The sequence below is a fragment of the Rattus rattus genome, chromosome 10, assembly GCF_011064425.1.
Source record: "Rattus rattus isolate New Zealand chromosome 10, Rrattus_CSIRO_v1, whole genome shotgun sequence".
NCBI classification, from domain to species: domain Eukaryota; kingdom Metazoa; phylum Chordata; class Mammalia; order Rodentia; family Muridae; genus Rattus; species Rattus rattus.
The window spans coordinates 15,957,236-15,973,759 of NC_046163.1; the positions used below are offsets into that span (position 1 = coordinate 15,957,236).

Below are 16,524 nucleotides of genomic sequence, written 5' to 3' on the forward strand. Positions count from 1 at the left end.
CTAAACATTAGAATTCACTATCCTAACTTGTATTACTAAAGATGGGCACTGAGATTTTTAGGAAAGAAATTACACTGTGTCTGAAAATATATGAGATACTTCTGACATTCAAAGTCAACAGAAAAGCTTTTGTCTATATTTTATGAGCATGGTGTTTAGGGCAGAAAGCGTGATAAAAATATATGCTTTCTTTTCCCCCAAAAGAGAGGACTCATGATGGCTATTCTGGGGGAGTTGTTAGCATCTAATGGCTCTTGAAAGAAGGAGAGTCATTTCCTTTTGTGGTTTAGACATTCATAATTTGCCCATGTTCCCATAAATAACCCTAACAAAACTTTCTCTATCTCTGTATCCATCCTATTTTCCCTGCAACACATACTACATGACAGTAGCTTGAAAGGAAGAAGAAGAAGATCTACAGGACTGAGAGGCCAAGGGAGTGAACGCGACTTAAATACATTACATGCATGTATGAAAATGTCATAGGGACATTGTTACACATAATACTAACAAAAGCTTATTTTAGCAAAGTGTTCTCAACCACATTTAAAATGGGCCACGATTTATATATTATATAAATATATAAGGAACAAGTTGGAAGAAGGAACTCTTTCTTAGTGTTATTTGCAACCCTCAGAATTACAATTTCATACTTGAAATGCTGTGAGATCATGACAATCCACAGACATACTAGGTACCTAAATATTCACTCTGTGATGACTTGTAAAATAACCACATACATTTATTGAACTATGGTTATAAATTTTGTCATTTAAGTCATTTTTATGTCACAATTCAGTTTTATTAAATACAGCCGCAGTGATGTCCAACCACCATTCTAGAGAGTTAGTATATAGTCCACGCTGGGTTGGTAACACTAAGATTTGAAGCCATTGTCTTTCAATAAGGCCTTCACATCCAAGGTCCATGGAGACTTACACTGGTATTTAAGACTTACTTATTAAGTGTGTGTTCATGTGGAATATGCAGATGAATTTAGGAGTAATCTCCTATGTATGCATGTGCAGGAGCCAAATGCTGATATTGGGTGTTACCATCTGTTTCCCCTCTCCTTATGTTTTGGAGACAGAGTCTCTCACTAAAACCAAAGGTTTCTGTTTCAGCTATACTGTCTAGCTAGAAAGTTCCAGGAATCCTCCTGTCTCTCTGCCCGTTCAGACAATGATTACAAGCATTCATAGCCACTATTACTATGGATGCACTGGATCAGAACTCATCCTCAGGCAACTACAATAAGTACTTTGCTCACTAAATATCTACCCAGCATCTTTCACAATGCTTTTAGACAAAAACACTAACACTGGATCAAAAGTTCTGATTCTACCATTAATTAAATCAACAACCGACCTTTTTAAAGCTCAAGCAAGACATTGACCGAATTTTCTGGATCAAATTCCATTTTACAGTCAATCGAAATGGCAATTCATAAGCCATGTAAGAGGATATTTTTTGGAACTCTATTCTCTTTCTAGGAAGATCACTGCACTAGTCCAGGTCAGGGACAAATTAATTTCTGTGTTATAGTCACAAGACAAGAAACCACACATATCTAAATAGTAGATGTGATTCAAGACTCATTTAAACGAATAAGAGCAAAGAGTCTCAAGCAAATTCATCCACTGACCTTGACCAGAGCTTAATCTCCAATGGTCATTTCTTTTAGAATTTTTGCTTGTTTTTAATGAGAGAAATAAAATATGATGTACATCTCTAAACCATTGTTCATGGTTATGAGGGTTAGTTTTCATTGTCAACCTCACAGAACTTAGAATATTAATAGTGAGTTATCCAGATTTGGTAGATCTGAGAGATAATATCGGAGAATTTTCCTTATTTGTGTTAATTGAAGTGAGGAGACCTGTTGTGAATGTGAGATATGTCATTCTTCAGGGTGTGTGCTCCTGTGTATGTACACGTTTGTATATGTCTTTCTCAATTGGTTTCTATTTCATTTAATTGGGCAGTCCATAAACTGAAAGCTTGCCTACTCTTGCTAGTCTATCATGCCAATTTGCTCTGGGAATCCCACATCCTCACCTCTCCAGTGCTGGATTTTCTTCTATCTGGCTTTTGCATAGGAGGCAGAAATCCAAACTCCAGTCTCCATGATTATGGTGAGCACTTTATATCCCATGTCCTCTATATACATTTTTACTTTCCAAACATAAAGTATAAGCTACTTGATAAGGAGAGGTAAAACTTCTCAAGTAGGGTGAATTTCCATTGAGAATAAACCACGGCAGACTTGACATGTTTTAAAACGGGTATGTGAAATGGAAATTTGAAGTGCATGTAGAATCCAGAAATAATAAGCCCTTTGACTGCTCAAAATAAAAGACATATGAGGTCCTGTTGAGAGCTTGCAGAATGGGGAGGCATTTTAATGTTGAAGAGTTGAGTTATAAAGCCCTTGATTAATTTAATTTCATATGTAGACATACTGGGCAGATGTAACTATTTACATATGTATTGCTACACTTTGATTAAGCAGAGGACCTCCTAGACTCAACGAATCTACTTTTTCCAATAATCTCTTTAACTTTATGAACCTCAAGACAACAAGAACAAACAAAAAAAGAAAGAAGAAAGAAAGAAAGAAAGAAAGAAAGAAGAAAGAAAGAAAAAACTTTGCTTGACAGAATTTGTATTCAGAGACCCATCCATCATGCTATTATGTTACATAGGAATAAATTTTATTTTTGACACATTGATTAATGTACAGAAAACTCAACATGAGATGGTGCAGAAGGAATGATTGCTAGGAAATTATGAAAATGTCTGTAATGTGTAGTGGTGAGAAAATTTATATATATATATATATATATATATATATATATATATATAAAACAATGTAAAACTATAAAAGTGGATAAAGAAGAAACATAGAAATCTCATGTCTGGAAAAACCTGGGCACTCAGAGGGTGACAGATGAGGAACCAGAGAACGACTGTGAGGTTCTTTTTGAAGAGATTGGTCCTATGAAAAGTAATGATGCTCTGCTACGTGTTCAGAGAAAAGACTAGCATAACTGTCCTCTGAGAGGCTTCATCCATCAGCTCACTAAACAGATGCAGAGACCCACAGAAAATCACTAGCTGGAGCTCCAGGAGTCCTGGGAAGGATTGAAGGACTCAGAAGGGATAGGGTCTTCACAAAAAGACAAAAGTCTCAACTAACATGGACTCCTGGGACCCTGAGAATGAACCACAAATCAAAGAGCATGCAGATGCTGGATCTAGGCCTCCCTCAAATATGTAGCAGATGTGCATCTTGGTCTACATGTGGTCCAGTAACAGCTAGAGCGGGGGATGTCCCTGTTTCTATTGCTTGCCTGTGGATCTCTTTCCCCTATCTTGGCTGCTTTGTCTCACATCAATGGTAGGGAATGAGTCTGGTCCTGCAGTCACTTGTTTTGCCATGAGGGGTAGGTACATGATAGTGGGGGAAATAAGGAGCAGTGGGGCACCTTCTGTTCTCAGAGGAAAAGGGGAGAGGCAAGGGGAGGAGCTGTGTGTGGCAGGGTGAGTGGGGCTGGGATGAGAGGAAGGGCTGCAATCAGGATGTAAGGCCAATAAAAAAGTAATGGGAATAAAAAGAAAACTATATTCAGGTTTGTCATATCTTCATTGTTGTGTATTTGCAGTGTGGACTGAATTTCCAAGGACATTGTAGAAATCAATGACTGCTTAACAGTTAAGTGATTGTAGAGCAGCTGCAGGATCAGAGCCAAACAGTCTTGGGTTATTTTAGCTGTTCTAAGAGCCGTTTATTGGCACCTTTATTTAGGAAGGAAAAGACTTCTAAATTTCACCAACTTCTAAATTAAGAATGTCATCAGGTGCTGGCACCTGAGAACTCTAGCACAGATTCCCGAGACTTGCAGTAAGTTGTCTAACTGAGGTTTCCACGGATGCACCTGAAAAGTATCTTGATTTTTGACTGTCTTTGTCCTATTACTACAAAGCTCCACTGTTACCTCATTGGAATTCTGTATTTGAAGTGATCTGAATCTGTTTCCTTGCTATGGCCACTTATATTTGGCTCTGGAATAGACTGCCTTTTCTTCTCTCTGAAATGTGAGGTGCATCTTTTTGTTATCCACAAATAAAAAAGAAAGAAACAAAGAAAATATCAAGAGAGAAAAGTCTGTTCAACATGTAGCTTCCTATGTTTCCTGAGGTACACACACAAGAGAAAAGACCAAGAGTCTGAGGTTGTCATATTGAGACTTGTATGATTTCCCCTTGACATATTGAAAACAATCTGAGTTTCTTTCCATGCCATTTTCCATTTGTGTTCTTAGCCTCTGAAAAGCCAACCTGGGGGAAATGAGTTTATACCTACCTGTATAGCTGTCTCCCTCGGGGAGAAAATTCTGTGCTCAGAAAGTAGCTGTTTGGAAAGAAAAGCAAAGTTTTAGTGGTAGATTTTTTTTTTCCTTCAACCTTAATTTTCACTTGAATTTTTCTAACCCATCAAAAAGACTGACAGTGGCTGCTGTTTTATTCAGACATAGGAATTTGTTGTATCCAAGAAATACATTGGTCTTTTTTATAAAATAATCGTCCTGATTTTCCAATGTCTTACAAGTATGTGGTAGAACTGGGTCTATGTACAGTGTCTGTGAATGAAGGAAGGTTAACAATTATAAAGATGTATCTGTATTTCTATGTGTATCTATGTGTTTAATTGTATGTGTGTGCAAATGTACATGTAGGCAAACAGAGGGTATCAGATTTCCCTGGGGCTGGAATTACAAGTAGTTATGAGACTATGGGTACTAGAAACTGAACCTTGGTCCTCTACAAGAGCAGTACCTGGTACAGCTCCAAGACAATGTTTCTAAAGGGGTTATTTTTACATGGGTTGCTTGAACACACAACCATAGAATAGTTCTCTAATAATAGAAAAGATTACACTTGATAATGCTGATGGCAGCCCATGTAGAGAAGCAAAAACAATCACATTTTTTGAGTTGTTTCATCATAGGCCAAGATCCTTATCACTTCCCAGTTTCCTGATGTCAGATGTCGCACCGTAATTTGCTCGCTTTTACTCTGAAAAAAGAAATAATAATAGATAAAACATAAGAAAATAAATACATAATAAAATAAAATTGAAAATATTGATTTCTTATTTGGTTAAAATAATAGTACAAGCAGCATTTGCTTCATCTAATTTTTTCTCAACAACTTAGGCTTCCTACACTAAATTCAATGACTCACACATATTCTAATAAAAAGACCAGGATGGGACAGCACCTTTATCCCTGAGCCATAGGTAAACAATACAGGAAATGCAGGTGTACAGTGTCACAGCAAACATTTCAGAAGAAACTGCAGTGACCAAGCAATGCTATTTATTCTCTACCTTCCATATGTGTGTTGTGCTGTAACATTTGGTATGTTGTAAAATATTGAAGCCAAGACAAAACTGACTACTCCCTCCAACATTTATCATTCTACTCTCTATGTGTGAGTTATTACACTTAGTCACAGGTTATTTCTGTCCAGTACAGGTTGATCAGCTCAGGCTTATCCTGTCCTTCACTGTAGATGTGCACCATTTCCTTGAGAAAGAAACATCACACATCTTTCTTATTAGCTTTGAAATATCCAAACCATTATCCAAGCACAGTCATTTGACTGTGCTACGGAATGCCGGAAATTGTTCAAGCTTCAGACTGCACCTGTGACTCCCACATTTTTGTTGTTAAAGGTATTCTCTTATAGCTCCTGAGGTACATGACTGAGAGAACACCTACGATTGGAGGTCTTGGTTAGAAGAAATATACGTACTCTTAATGTGTGATGGTTTTCATGCTTCTGTTTGTTTTTGAGACTGAGATCATTCTACCTTAACCTCCCAATTGCTGGATGGGAGGCAGGCACTAGCATGCATGAGTCAGCCTTACAAGTACTGGAAGATAGGCCTGTGTCACCAGGAATGGTGGGCATTTGCTTTTTCATATATGTTCATTTATGTAAATGTATCCCACTGAGTTCATTTAACATGGCTCATGTACACAGGTGTTTAATTGACTACTAGAGACTGAATGACCTAGAAGGGACACAATCTTGGCGAAGGCTGAATCATCCTTTTTAGCAATCATTAACTGACTGCTGTTCCTGATCTTAAGAAGTGATTCTCTAATGCTGTAACCTTTTAATATGGTTCCTCATGCTGTGGTGATATCCAATGATAAAATTATTTCATTGCTGCATCATAATTGTAATTTTGCAACCTGTATGAATCATAGTATAAATGTCTTCTAGACAGGATTTCTCATATGCATCCCCTAGAAGTTTTGCAACCCACAGGTTAAGACCTGTTGATCTGGGGCCTGTGAGAGATTTCCCCAACCCAAGATCTTTAAGGTCTTATAAAGTAAAAGCCAAGGACAATCACATAACTCAGTGGATAAAAGCACTTGTCACACAAGCAGATGACCCAAGTTTCATTCCAAGAGCTCATTATGAAATGAGAGCACCACATCCTGAGTGCCGTTCCTCTCACTTCCACACAACCTCACATACAGGACTGCATCCACAAACAAATAAATGCATTTAAAAGATTAAAGTCACAGTTGGCAATAAAATATGTCTATGTTCATGTACTAAAGAGTTTACAAACAAAGTAGACCTAGATATGTGGAACACAGATAAATGAAACAATGAGATATTCCCTGTGTTCAATTATGTGTGAAAAATAAGAAATTATATGTATTAAAAAAAAAACCCTTTGGTTTTGAAACATTGTGACTACTGGAGTTTAATCCAAACTTTATATCATTGTCCTGTGAGAATGCTGCATGGGGAATATTCCCAAGCCATTTTTGATGTAACTATGTACTGAATATAGATATCTGGATGTGTAGATATGTATAGATGTATAGATATGGGGGACTTGTTACATCTTATTTCCAATTCTACTTGAAGCAGAAAATGAACACACGGTCTGTGTGCCACTCTGTTTCTTTAGAACATTCTTAGTCTTCTAGGTATTGATTTACATTCACTAGCTTCATAAATGCTCTGTTCCTGCTCACTCTATACAGGCCTGTAACCTCCTTTGCTCAGAAGGCTGAGGCAGGAAAACCAGAAGTCATGTGACACCTTGGCTACATAGTATGCTTGGTTCACATCCCCAGAATCTGTCTCAATGAAATGAGGAAAGCAAATGAGAAGAATCTTGTTCTTATAAATCTTGTGTACTTTCTGAGGTAATAATAGGTCTCAAGTCTTTGGAGATCAAAGGTACAAATGTAAGAAGACAGAAAGTCTGTGGGAATCTTTTTTCAGTTGCACACCAAAGACCAGCATGGAATCCTAAACTGTATCAGGCAGCTTCTTCACGTGCTTTCAGGATCTACTTTGATTGCTCCATAGAACAGCGAGTTAATACTTCAATATGTTAGCTCATCTATGATGTCAAATTCAAGGTGAAACATCACATAAAACATAATTTTTATATTTGTGAATATTTTGAAATTCATTTGGTTCATAGATTTCTGAGTATGCGAAAATATGAGACTGTCTCAGAGACCTAAGATATGACTATGAAAGTTACATACTTAAGATTAGGGAAAAAATATTGTAACTACCCTCCAACTTGCAGCCTCTCTGACAACAGAGGGAATAAATATCATTATGGAAGCTGCAGTATGCCACAGTATGCCCCTCAGTATACATGCTTGGTCACACCCTTTTGCTTGCAAATGTTCGTTGCAATGGCTTGTTGGTCTGGTTCGAGACCTCTATCTTCTGCTATTCTATCAAAACTAGAACCTTACCGAGACTCCTCTCAGATATCCTGTTGTTGACTTCTGATATGGAGATAGATCCTGTAGTTTTGTATCCGTAGGAAGGCTCCTTTATGCACTCCAGCAGTTCACTGATGGGATAGATCCTTGGGTGGGACAATTCAAAGTCCTGGGTCTGGATCTGAGAGGTATTTGAGCTGGCCTCTGGCTCTCCTGCTCTTAGGGCAACTCACCAGCAATACACATCCCAATCCATTCCACCATACCCTCCATACCAAGAGCAGTTCTACTGTGGTGCCCAGGTAAGGTTCAGAGCCTGACCTCCTGAGTGTTAAAGGTAGTGATGGATAGGGCCAGTTCTCCTACTTTCATGAACTTGGGGACAACTCCCCTGCCTGCCATATGTGGCAAGGGGTGAGAGTGAGGTCTCTCCCTTGAGATATGTTACCACACAATGAACAAGTGTGGGGCCAGTTCTCCCATGCTCACACCCCATTAGGGTCAGCACTGCTGTGTTGCCCAGGTGAGGTTCAGGCCCAGTCTTCTGAGTGTCGGAACTGGTTAAGGGCAGGGCCAGCCCTCCTGCTCTCATGATCACAGAGTTCTGTATTCCATTTGTGGCAAATGGTGAGCTAGGAAGAGGGAGGAGGATCTCTCTACCCCAACCACATAGGAAACAATGCCAGGATCAGCTCTCCCAGGCCCAGAGTCATGGATTTCCTCATCTGCAATCACCACATGAATAGGTTGCTTTCCATAGTACTTCAGTTGGTTAGGAGCAGGGTCATATCTCCCACTCTCTTGACCCCAGGGCCAGATCTTCCACAATAGTGAGGCAAATAGCAAGTTCTGCACAGCCCTCAGACATAAACGTGTTCTTAGGCAGCAACTCAGATCAGGGACTTCTACCTGGCCTTTGATGGTAACAGACTCCTGTCACTACAGGATCCAGGATCCAGTGGTAATTGTCTCAGGTTGATTTTGTTTTTAAAAGATTGTTAGGCTACCGATCAGTCAGATATTCACAGATCAGAACACTGATCATAGACATAGCCCCTCTCCTCTTTGCCACCTACCGACGCACATGTGATACAGCAGCCATACCTGCCAAGTCTCTAGGGGCAGCACATTGACGTTTTTATGGTCTCTAAGCAACACCGTCCAAACCAATCAGAATTTGTTAGATTATTTTTGAGCACATAAAAACAAATGCAGAGACTTGATTAGGTCAGACAGGGGGATTTCTGAATCTCAGGGAGTTTTTCAAACACTTTCAAAAAAACAAAGTCACAGAAGGATAATTTAATTTACATTTTTCACATTGTGTGTGTGTGTGTGTGTGTGTGTGTGTGTGTGTGTGTGTGTGTGTGTGTGTGTGCGTGTGAGTGCCATAGCATATCTGTAAAAGTTAGAGGAGAACCTGTGGGAGTCGGGCCTCTCATTCTACCATGTAGATCCCAGTGATTGAACTCATGATAACAGGCTTGGCCACAGGAAGCTTTATCAGATGAACTATCTCTCAAGGGAAGGAATACAAATTAAACAATGTAGAAAAGCATATAAATTGTTATGACACAGAGATATATCTTTTGTTTAATCCATATGTCTTCTATATAAACTTGGCAGAATAGACACCCTGGGTAAAGTTCAGAGAGAAGCTACAGTATGGCACTATACTTTCAATTCAACTCTTACTTTAACTTTAAATTCAGAATAAGGCAGAGAACAAGAGTAAAACTTTATTCATTTTCTGAAGCAGGCTGGAAATCTAGAATAAAATGGCTGTAGTGGAGACTAGACATGAGACACACACTCTGAACTGATGATGATGTTATCTCATGCAAAGAAGCAAAATGTGAGCCAGCAATTTCTATTCCCAAACTAGAAGCATGTTGGCATATTTAACAGTGCCCTGTGTTTGTTACATGGTAACTTCCTGTTTATTCAAATATCTGATATTAAATTTGGCCCAGAGTTCATAGTTATTAAATAAGAAAGATGCTATACTGCTTAAAAATATCATGCTTTAATTTACTGTCTATTCATCACAGGAAATGAACTCATTGTTTTCAGACAATGTCCTAATCAGATAGAGTAGTGAAATTTAATGAAAACCTTTTATTAGGTTGATTAGGTGATAGGATTATGAATCACAGGCATGTGATTCTCTACAGTACTTATAATCAATAATGGAACTTAATATTGTTCTGAGTGGAATTGTCAGCTCTCCTGAGTGAAACTGCTTGTTACTGTTCAGACAAAGTGGGCAAATGCAACAGTGAGATTTTTTTTTCTTTTATTTCACAGTTTGGGAAAATGTCAGTGCAGCTGCTTATCTCAAATAATTAGGGAACTTTGTTTATCATTCTCTGAGTGGGAGAGATATTGTGAGGGTTAATCTTGATTCTCAACCTGACACCATTAAGAAGCACCGAAGAGACACTCATCTGGCCATGTCCATGGGGCAGTGTCTAGAGTGTGTTAACTGAAGAAGGAAGATGTGCCCAATGTGTGACCAGCTCCATCCTGGACTGGGATCCTGAACTAGTTAAGAAGAGGAAATGAGATAAGCACTAGCATTCATCTCTCTCTGCTTCCTGACTGTGGATATGATAAGACTAGGCATTTCAAGCCTCTGCTATCATGCTTTCCCACCATGATGGACTATCCTCAAACTCTAAAGAAAACCCTTCGTCATACTACTTTTGCTGAATATTTTGTCCCAGTGATGAGAAGAGAGACTAATAAGAGGCTATGTGAAAATAACTGCCCAGGGAAACAATTTCACACAAACCAGAAGGCACTCATTGTTTCTGAAAGCAACTATTTATTAATGTTTATACTTCTGTGCCCATGTGAGTACATGAGCATGTGTGAAGGTGCATATGCCTATGCCTGTGAGCACAGGCCATAAATGGTTACTGGGTGTCCTCTTACAGTATTCTGTTCCTGTTCTGCCAAAGCACAGTCTCTTTCTGAACCTGTGCATGTAGAATGTCTTAGTTGGAAACCATCAAGACCACTCCTTCTGTCCCGGCTCCTCTAAGAACAGACAGACATTTCTGGGTCCAAACTGGTGATTGTGGAATAATTGCTCATAAGTACTGAGTCATTTCTCCAACCCTACACATAAACTTCTTCAATTTTTTTTTACATTTATTTTCTTGAAGGGAGTTCTGAGATAGATGAACACAGATGATCAGCTGGATTTGTGCATCTTTAACATGTTTCGAAAATAGATTCTCAATATGACAAAGAGGCTCAGGTTGGATACAAATTCTACCCTTGACTTTGAAAAGTATGGCACTTAAACCCCAGTACAGGTTTCCCTAGAAAAATATTGTCTATGATAAGGGCAATACTCAGAATCAATTGTAATTATATGGTTCCAAACTTAGAATTTTCAACAAGGTTTATTTATCCAATATTTATTGGTTTTATTTGAGCATATATGTGAGTGCCTGCATAGGATGTACATAGACCATGTGCATTTCCGTTCAGTCAGGAGCCATAATGGGACAAACCAATAGCTAGCAGGTAATCTCCCTGAGGTAGCCTGCTTCAAATTTCTCTATAATCTGCGAAAGGTTTACCCTTATTCAGGAAGTCTGTAAATGGGAATTCATTTTAGGAAAGATTCTTGCTATTAATAGGCTTTTCCTCTTATTATTTGTATTGGATATTTTTATTTATATTTTAAATGGTATTTTCTTTCCTGATTTCGCCTCCAGAAACCTATTATCTACCCCACTTCTTTGAGGGTGCCACCAACCACCCCACTCCCACCTCCCTGCCCTGACATTCCCCTATACTGGGGCTTTGAGCCTTGACAAACCAAGGGCCTCTCCTCCTGTTGATGCTCCACAAGGACATCCTCTGCTACATATGAGCCTGGAGCCATAGGTCCATCCCTGTGTACTCTTGGGATGGTTGTTTAGTCCCTGGGAGCTCTTGGGGTTCTGGTTGTTTGATATTGTTGTTTTTATGGGGTTGCAAACCCCTTCAACTCCTTCAGTCCTTTCTCTAGCTCCTACATTGGGGATCCCCTTCTTTGTTCAATGGTTGGCTGTGAGCATCTGCCTCTGTATTTGTCAGGCTCTAGCAGAGCCTCTCAGGAGACAGCTATATCAGGGTCCTGTCAGCATGCACTTCTTGGCATCTGCAATACTGTCTGGGTTTGTTGGCTGTAGATTGTATGATACTGAAAAAACAGACTTTCTGCTGCAATATGGTCACAGTGAGAGTAATCCAGAAACTTTTATAGAGCGACATGCAAGTGTTTTATTTGGGTACAGAAATTGTGATTTTTTTTTTACTAACATCAAATAAATAATGAAATGTTCAAATGAACATGCACTATGCATATAATCTCATTGAAACATCAAAAAATAGTTCATAACATAAACCTACATTAAGTCACCTAAATGCAAATAAAAGTAATGGGTTTAATAATTATTTGGCCTCATGAAAAAGTCCAAATTTTAAATATCACCCAGGAGACAATGTAAGAACTCACTCTACAAAGTACATACTGGGAAAGCACGAGAAAATGAATTTCATCCTCATTTAAAAATATAAAATTCTTAACAGTTAACTTAAATGTAATTTTTGAAATTATCATCAAATTAAGCTAATTTTGAAAATAAATTAGTTTAAAATTAATTTTAAAAATTAAATAAAAAAGTAAAATTAAAATAAATTAACTAGGGGTTGTATATTTAGCTCAGTGGTAGAGCGCTTGCCTTGCAAGCACAAGGCCCTGGGTTTGGTACCCAGCTCCGAAAAAAAAAAATTAATTAACTAGTCATAATGATAATTACTTGACATCTCATGGACAAACAGATTCTTGGCGCTCACAGGCCAGAGAGCCTAGCCTATTTGGTGAGTTATAAGAGATCCTTCTCAAATATGGAGGTAGATATCACCTGAAGAATGACACTCAAAATTGACAGCTGTCCTATACTCATGCATGGGTGTAGTCACACACAGAGAAAGGAAGAGAGTAGAAAGAGAGAGAATGTTAAAATTCAGTACTGCGTTTTACACAAAATTATAATCATATTTCATTGGAGGCTAAGAAAAGTAAAGGAATTATTTCACTTATTAAATAACTTTGACAGTAGAAGATTCTATAAATGTGAAGAAAAATGCACTAAATGTTCATGAGCATAAGCCTTACACTCCAGCCTGAAGAGAGCCTGAGAGCACTTGGGTAGCTTGCCCTCTGATGTTTTCATCTATACTTGAGCCAGACAGCACAATGTTTGCAAAGATTTACTGGTCTCAGTAACCACTTCAAATGCACAAACCTGCTGTCAGTGAATCAGGAGGCTCTCAGACACAGCTGAGCTTCATGGCAGAGGCTATGACTGCAGGCCATTATGTTGCCAGGGTACATCATGATCAGCGTTCCATGCATGTTCATTAGCAATGGACTACTGCCCCAAGGCCAGAACAGAATGACTATGCCCGGCCAACAGCATCCTATTGAGAAGTCAGCAATGTAGTGTGCACTCCTTTTTCACTTCTAAATGATCATGCTTTGTTTTGAGGAGTCAGTTGACACTACATATGAAACCTAATGAAGATATTACACATGCATGTGGTTTACTTGGTGAAACATGGTGGTGGGAGATCAATTTGTCAACATGACTCGATCTGGTACTGACTAGAAGGCAATCATCTGAGCATTCCTGTGACAGATGTTTTGATCAGATTACTGAAAGTGGGAATATCTACTCTAAATGTGGCAGCACGTCCCTGTCATGCTACCAGTAAAAAGCTGTGGAAGAAGTAAAGCTGCTTTCAGTCGTTGGCCTTGATTCTTGCTGGTGAGTTCATCTATTCTATTAATGCTTCCTCTCTTTGTTGATATTAGAGTCAACTTCTTTAGAAATTATATGTGTAGCGAAAATGCTCTCCGGTTATTCTGCAGCTCTTTGGGGACCTAATAGAATTACTGAAACATCGAGCCTTATGAACCCTGCAACTGCTGAATGCTTTACCTTGCCATTGTGAGACAGCTATTGTTGGACTTCCCACTGTATCATGTAAGCCAATCTCATAAATCCACTTTTAATATGTACTTATTCTATCAAATCTGTTTCTATAGTGAACCCTGACTAATATACGTATAACTCTTTGAACATTTAGAAATGGATTCTTGTGGGCCAATTAAAATAGAACTGTTTGTGAATAAGATTGCTTGTCTAAGAATGTAACATCAAAGTGCAGAATAACTTTAATGGTGAAAATGGATCATTTAAAGCAAGCATAACAAGTCTGTATGAGTGAATGCCACAGACCTATTAAAATCACAGTTCAGAGTACACTAAATGCAAGATATTAAAAATTCCATTAGAGGGTATCAGAAAAATTATATATCATTCTACAAATGTTGCAAACCTAAATTATATTGATTGAAATCTTTTTCAAAAAGTCCTTATTTTAATGTAAAAAGGAACTCGAAATATATGCATCAATTGACGAAAGCGTACTAAAAGGAATGACAGGACACCACAGCATTTATTCATTATTCCATTACTCTGATCAGGTATTATTTTTCAAAAATGCTGTATCGACTACAAAGCAACAGCTTTATGCAATTAATGAAATGGTCTTATAGCAGTTATTAAAATGAAACAAGAAGTTTCAAACTATGTACCCAAATAATGTGTACATTTGTGCACATGTGTAAGGCTGCACCTGAGTGGTGTGTGTGTGTGTGGGGGTGTGTGTGTTCATGTGTGTGAGTTCTGTGAATATTTGTGCATGATAAACTGTTTTTACCTAAATATCAATTTATGGCTCCATAACAATTATGTTAATTTCAGTCAACTGACAGAATTCTCACAAATAATACCAGTCTTGTTCTTTTCTCAGTTGGCAAATTATTAATGTCCTGAATGGTCACCAGAATAGGGTGAAAGTTTTCTATTTCAGTGAAACATTTCACACTCTGTAGCAAAGATGAAAAAAGTCAAGACAGGTGCTCTGTGCAGTTGCTCTGGACATTGCAAGAGTTAAAGATTCATCTGCACACAGGCTATTTCAGCAACAGATGAAAACTCCTGGCCCACACCGTACTAAGGAGCAGTGGTCAGTAGATAATCACTGGAGGAGAATCATCCTTTTCTTGAGAAAGTGCCCACTGGTATATCTCCCACCGTCCAGCTGTTGTCTCACCCAGGTCCAGATGTGTAACACTAACTAGACTTAGCTGTTATAATACAACAACAACAATGACGAAAACACCAAATGGCAGTGGGAGAGGGATGTATTAAAGGGGACATGAAGAGAATGGGGAAAACATGGAAAATATGATCATGTTCCATTATATACACATATAAAACCCTCAAAAATACAGAAAAATTACAAAAAAAACCTTTAAAGAGATTCTTAACTCAATGTGAAAAGACCCTTTCTTGGAAGCTAACATCTGCTCAACAGAATATGATTTCCTTTCTTAATGTTTTAAGTAAACTAACTTCATTCAGAGCTGCGACTATCATGATATATTTATACAAATGTTTCTAGCCTTCACTCTTAATTTGTGAAGTCTTTCTTTGGTGCGAGTATGTACATGCATATTCATGGGGGTAAGCCAGAGGCTGATATAGGTGTCTTCCAAGATTCAGTTTTTCCTTGACTTTTGAGACATGGTCTCTTCCTGAACACAGCTCTCCTGATCTGGCTAGATTAGGTAGCCAGCAAGCTCTGGAGATTCACTTGTGCTCATCTCACAAAACATTACAGATGAGCCTGTCAATGCCTGGCTTTGAGGCAGGTACCAAATAGTCAAACTCAGGTTCATTCACCTGCATGGCAGGCAGTATATCAATAGGACCATCATGAATGTTTAAAGGAGTAGTTGAATATCAGAATATTAGGGATTTTTTTTTAGTAATTTTATTTTTCTTGGATATTTTATGTATTTATATTTCAAATGTTAGCCCTTTGCCCCCTCTCCCATATCCACTCTTCCTCACTCTGCTTCTATGAGGATGACTCCATGCCCATCCACCCACTCCAACACCCTGGCATTACCCTACACTGGGGAAACACGCCTTCATAGTACCAAGGGCTTTACCTCCCATTGATGCTGGACAATGCCATCCTCTGCTACATATGTAGCTGGAGCCATGGGTCCCTCCATGTATACTTATGGGTTGGTCGTTTAGTCCCTGGGAGGTCTGGTGGGTTTGGTTGTTTGGTATTGTTTTTCTTCCTGTGGTGTTGCAAACCCCTTCTGCTCCATCAGTCTTTTCTCTAACTCCTCCATTAGGGTCTCCTTGTTCAGTCCAGTGGTTAGTTGCAGCCATCCTTATCTGTATCAATAGGGCTCTGGCACAGCTTCTCAGGAGATACCCATATCTGGCACCTGTCAGCAAGCACTTCTTCACATCAGCAATAATGACTAGGTTTGGTGGCTGCATAATGGGGCACCAGGTGGAACAGTATCCGGATGACCTTTTCTTCAGTCCCTGCTCCACTCTTTGTCCCTGTGTTTCCTCCTGTGAGTATTTTGTTCCACCTTCTAAGAAGTGAGGAAGCATCCACGTTTTGGTCTCCCTTCTCCTTGGACTTCAAGTGATCTCTGAATTTTTTCTTAGGTATTCCAAAGGCTAATATCCACTTATCAGTGAGTACATACCACCTGTGTTCTTTTAATGACTGGTTTCTCTCATAGAAAATGTCTAGTTTCATCCATTTGCCTAAGAATTTCAACATCCTTAGAGTG

The 16,524-nt window shown here is 38.7% G+C and overlaps 1 protein-coding gene and 1 non-coding gene across 2 annotated transcripts in view; both read right to left on the reverse strand.

Moving 5' to 3' along the window:
* Dpp10 (dipeptidyl peptidase like 10) overlaps positions 1-16,524 on the reverse strand; it is a 101,109-nt gene that overhangs the window by 51,248 nt on the left and 33,337 nt on the right. Inside the window, exons 6-7 of the mRNA XM_032915754.1 lie at positions 4,988-5,079; positions 4,367-4,414 (exon numbers count right to left, since the gene is read on the reverse strand). Coding sequence (XP_032771645.1) covers positions 4,367-4,414; positions 4,988-5,079 — 140 coding nt within the window. The remainder of the gene's footprint in view (positions 1-4,366; positions 4,415-4,987; positions 5,080-16,524) is intronic.
* Positions 8,779-8,910, reverse strand: LOC116911822. The gene has a single exon (XR_004389359.1). It is a non-coding gene; the product is annotated as a small nucleolar RNA SNORA17 (small nucleolar RNA).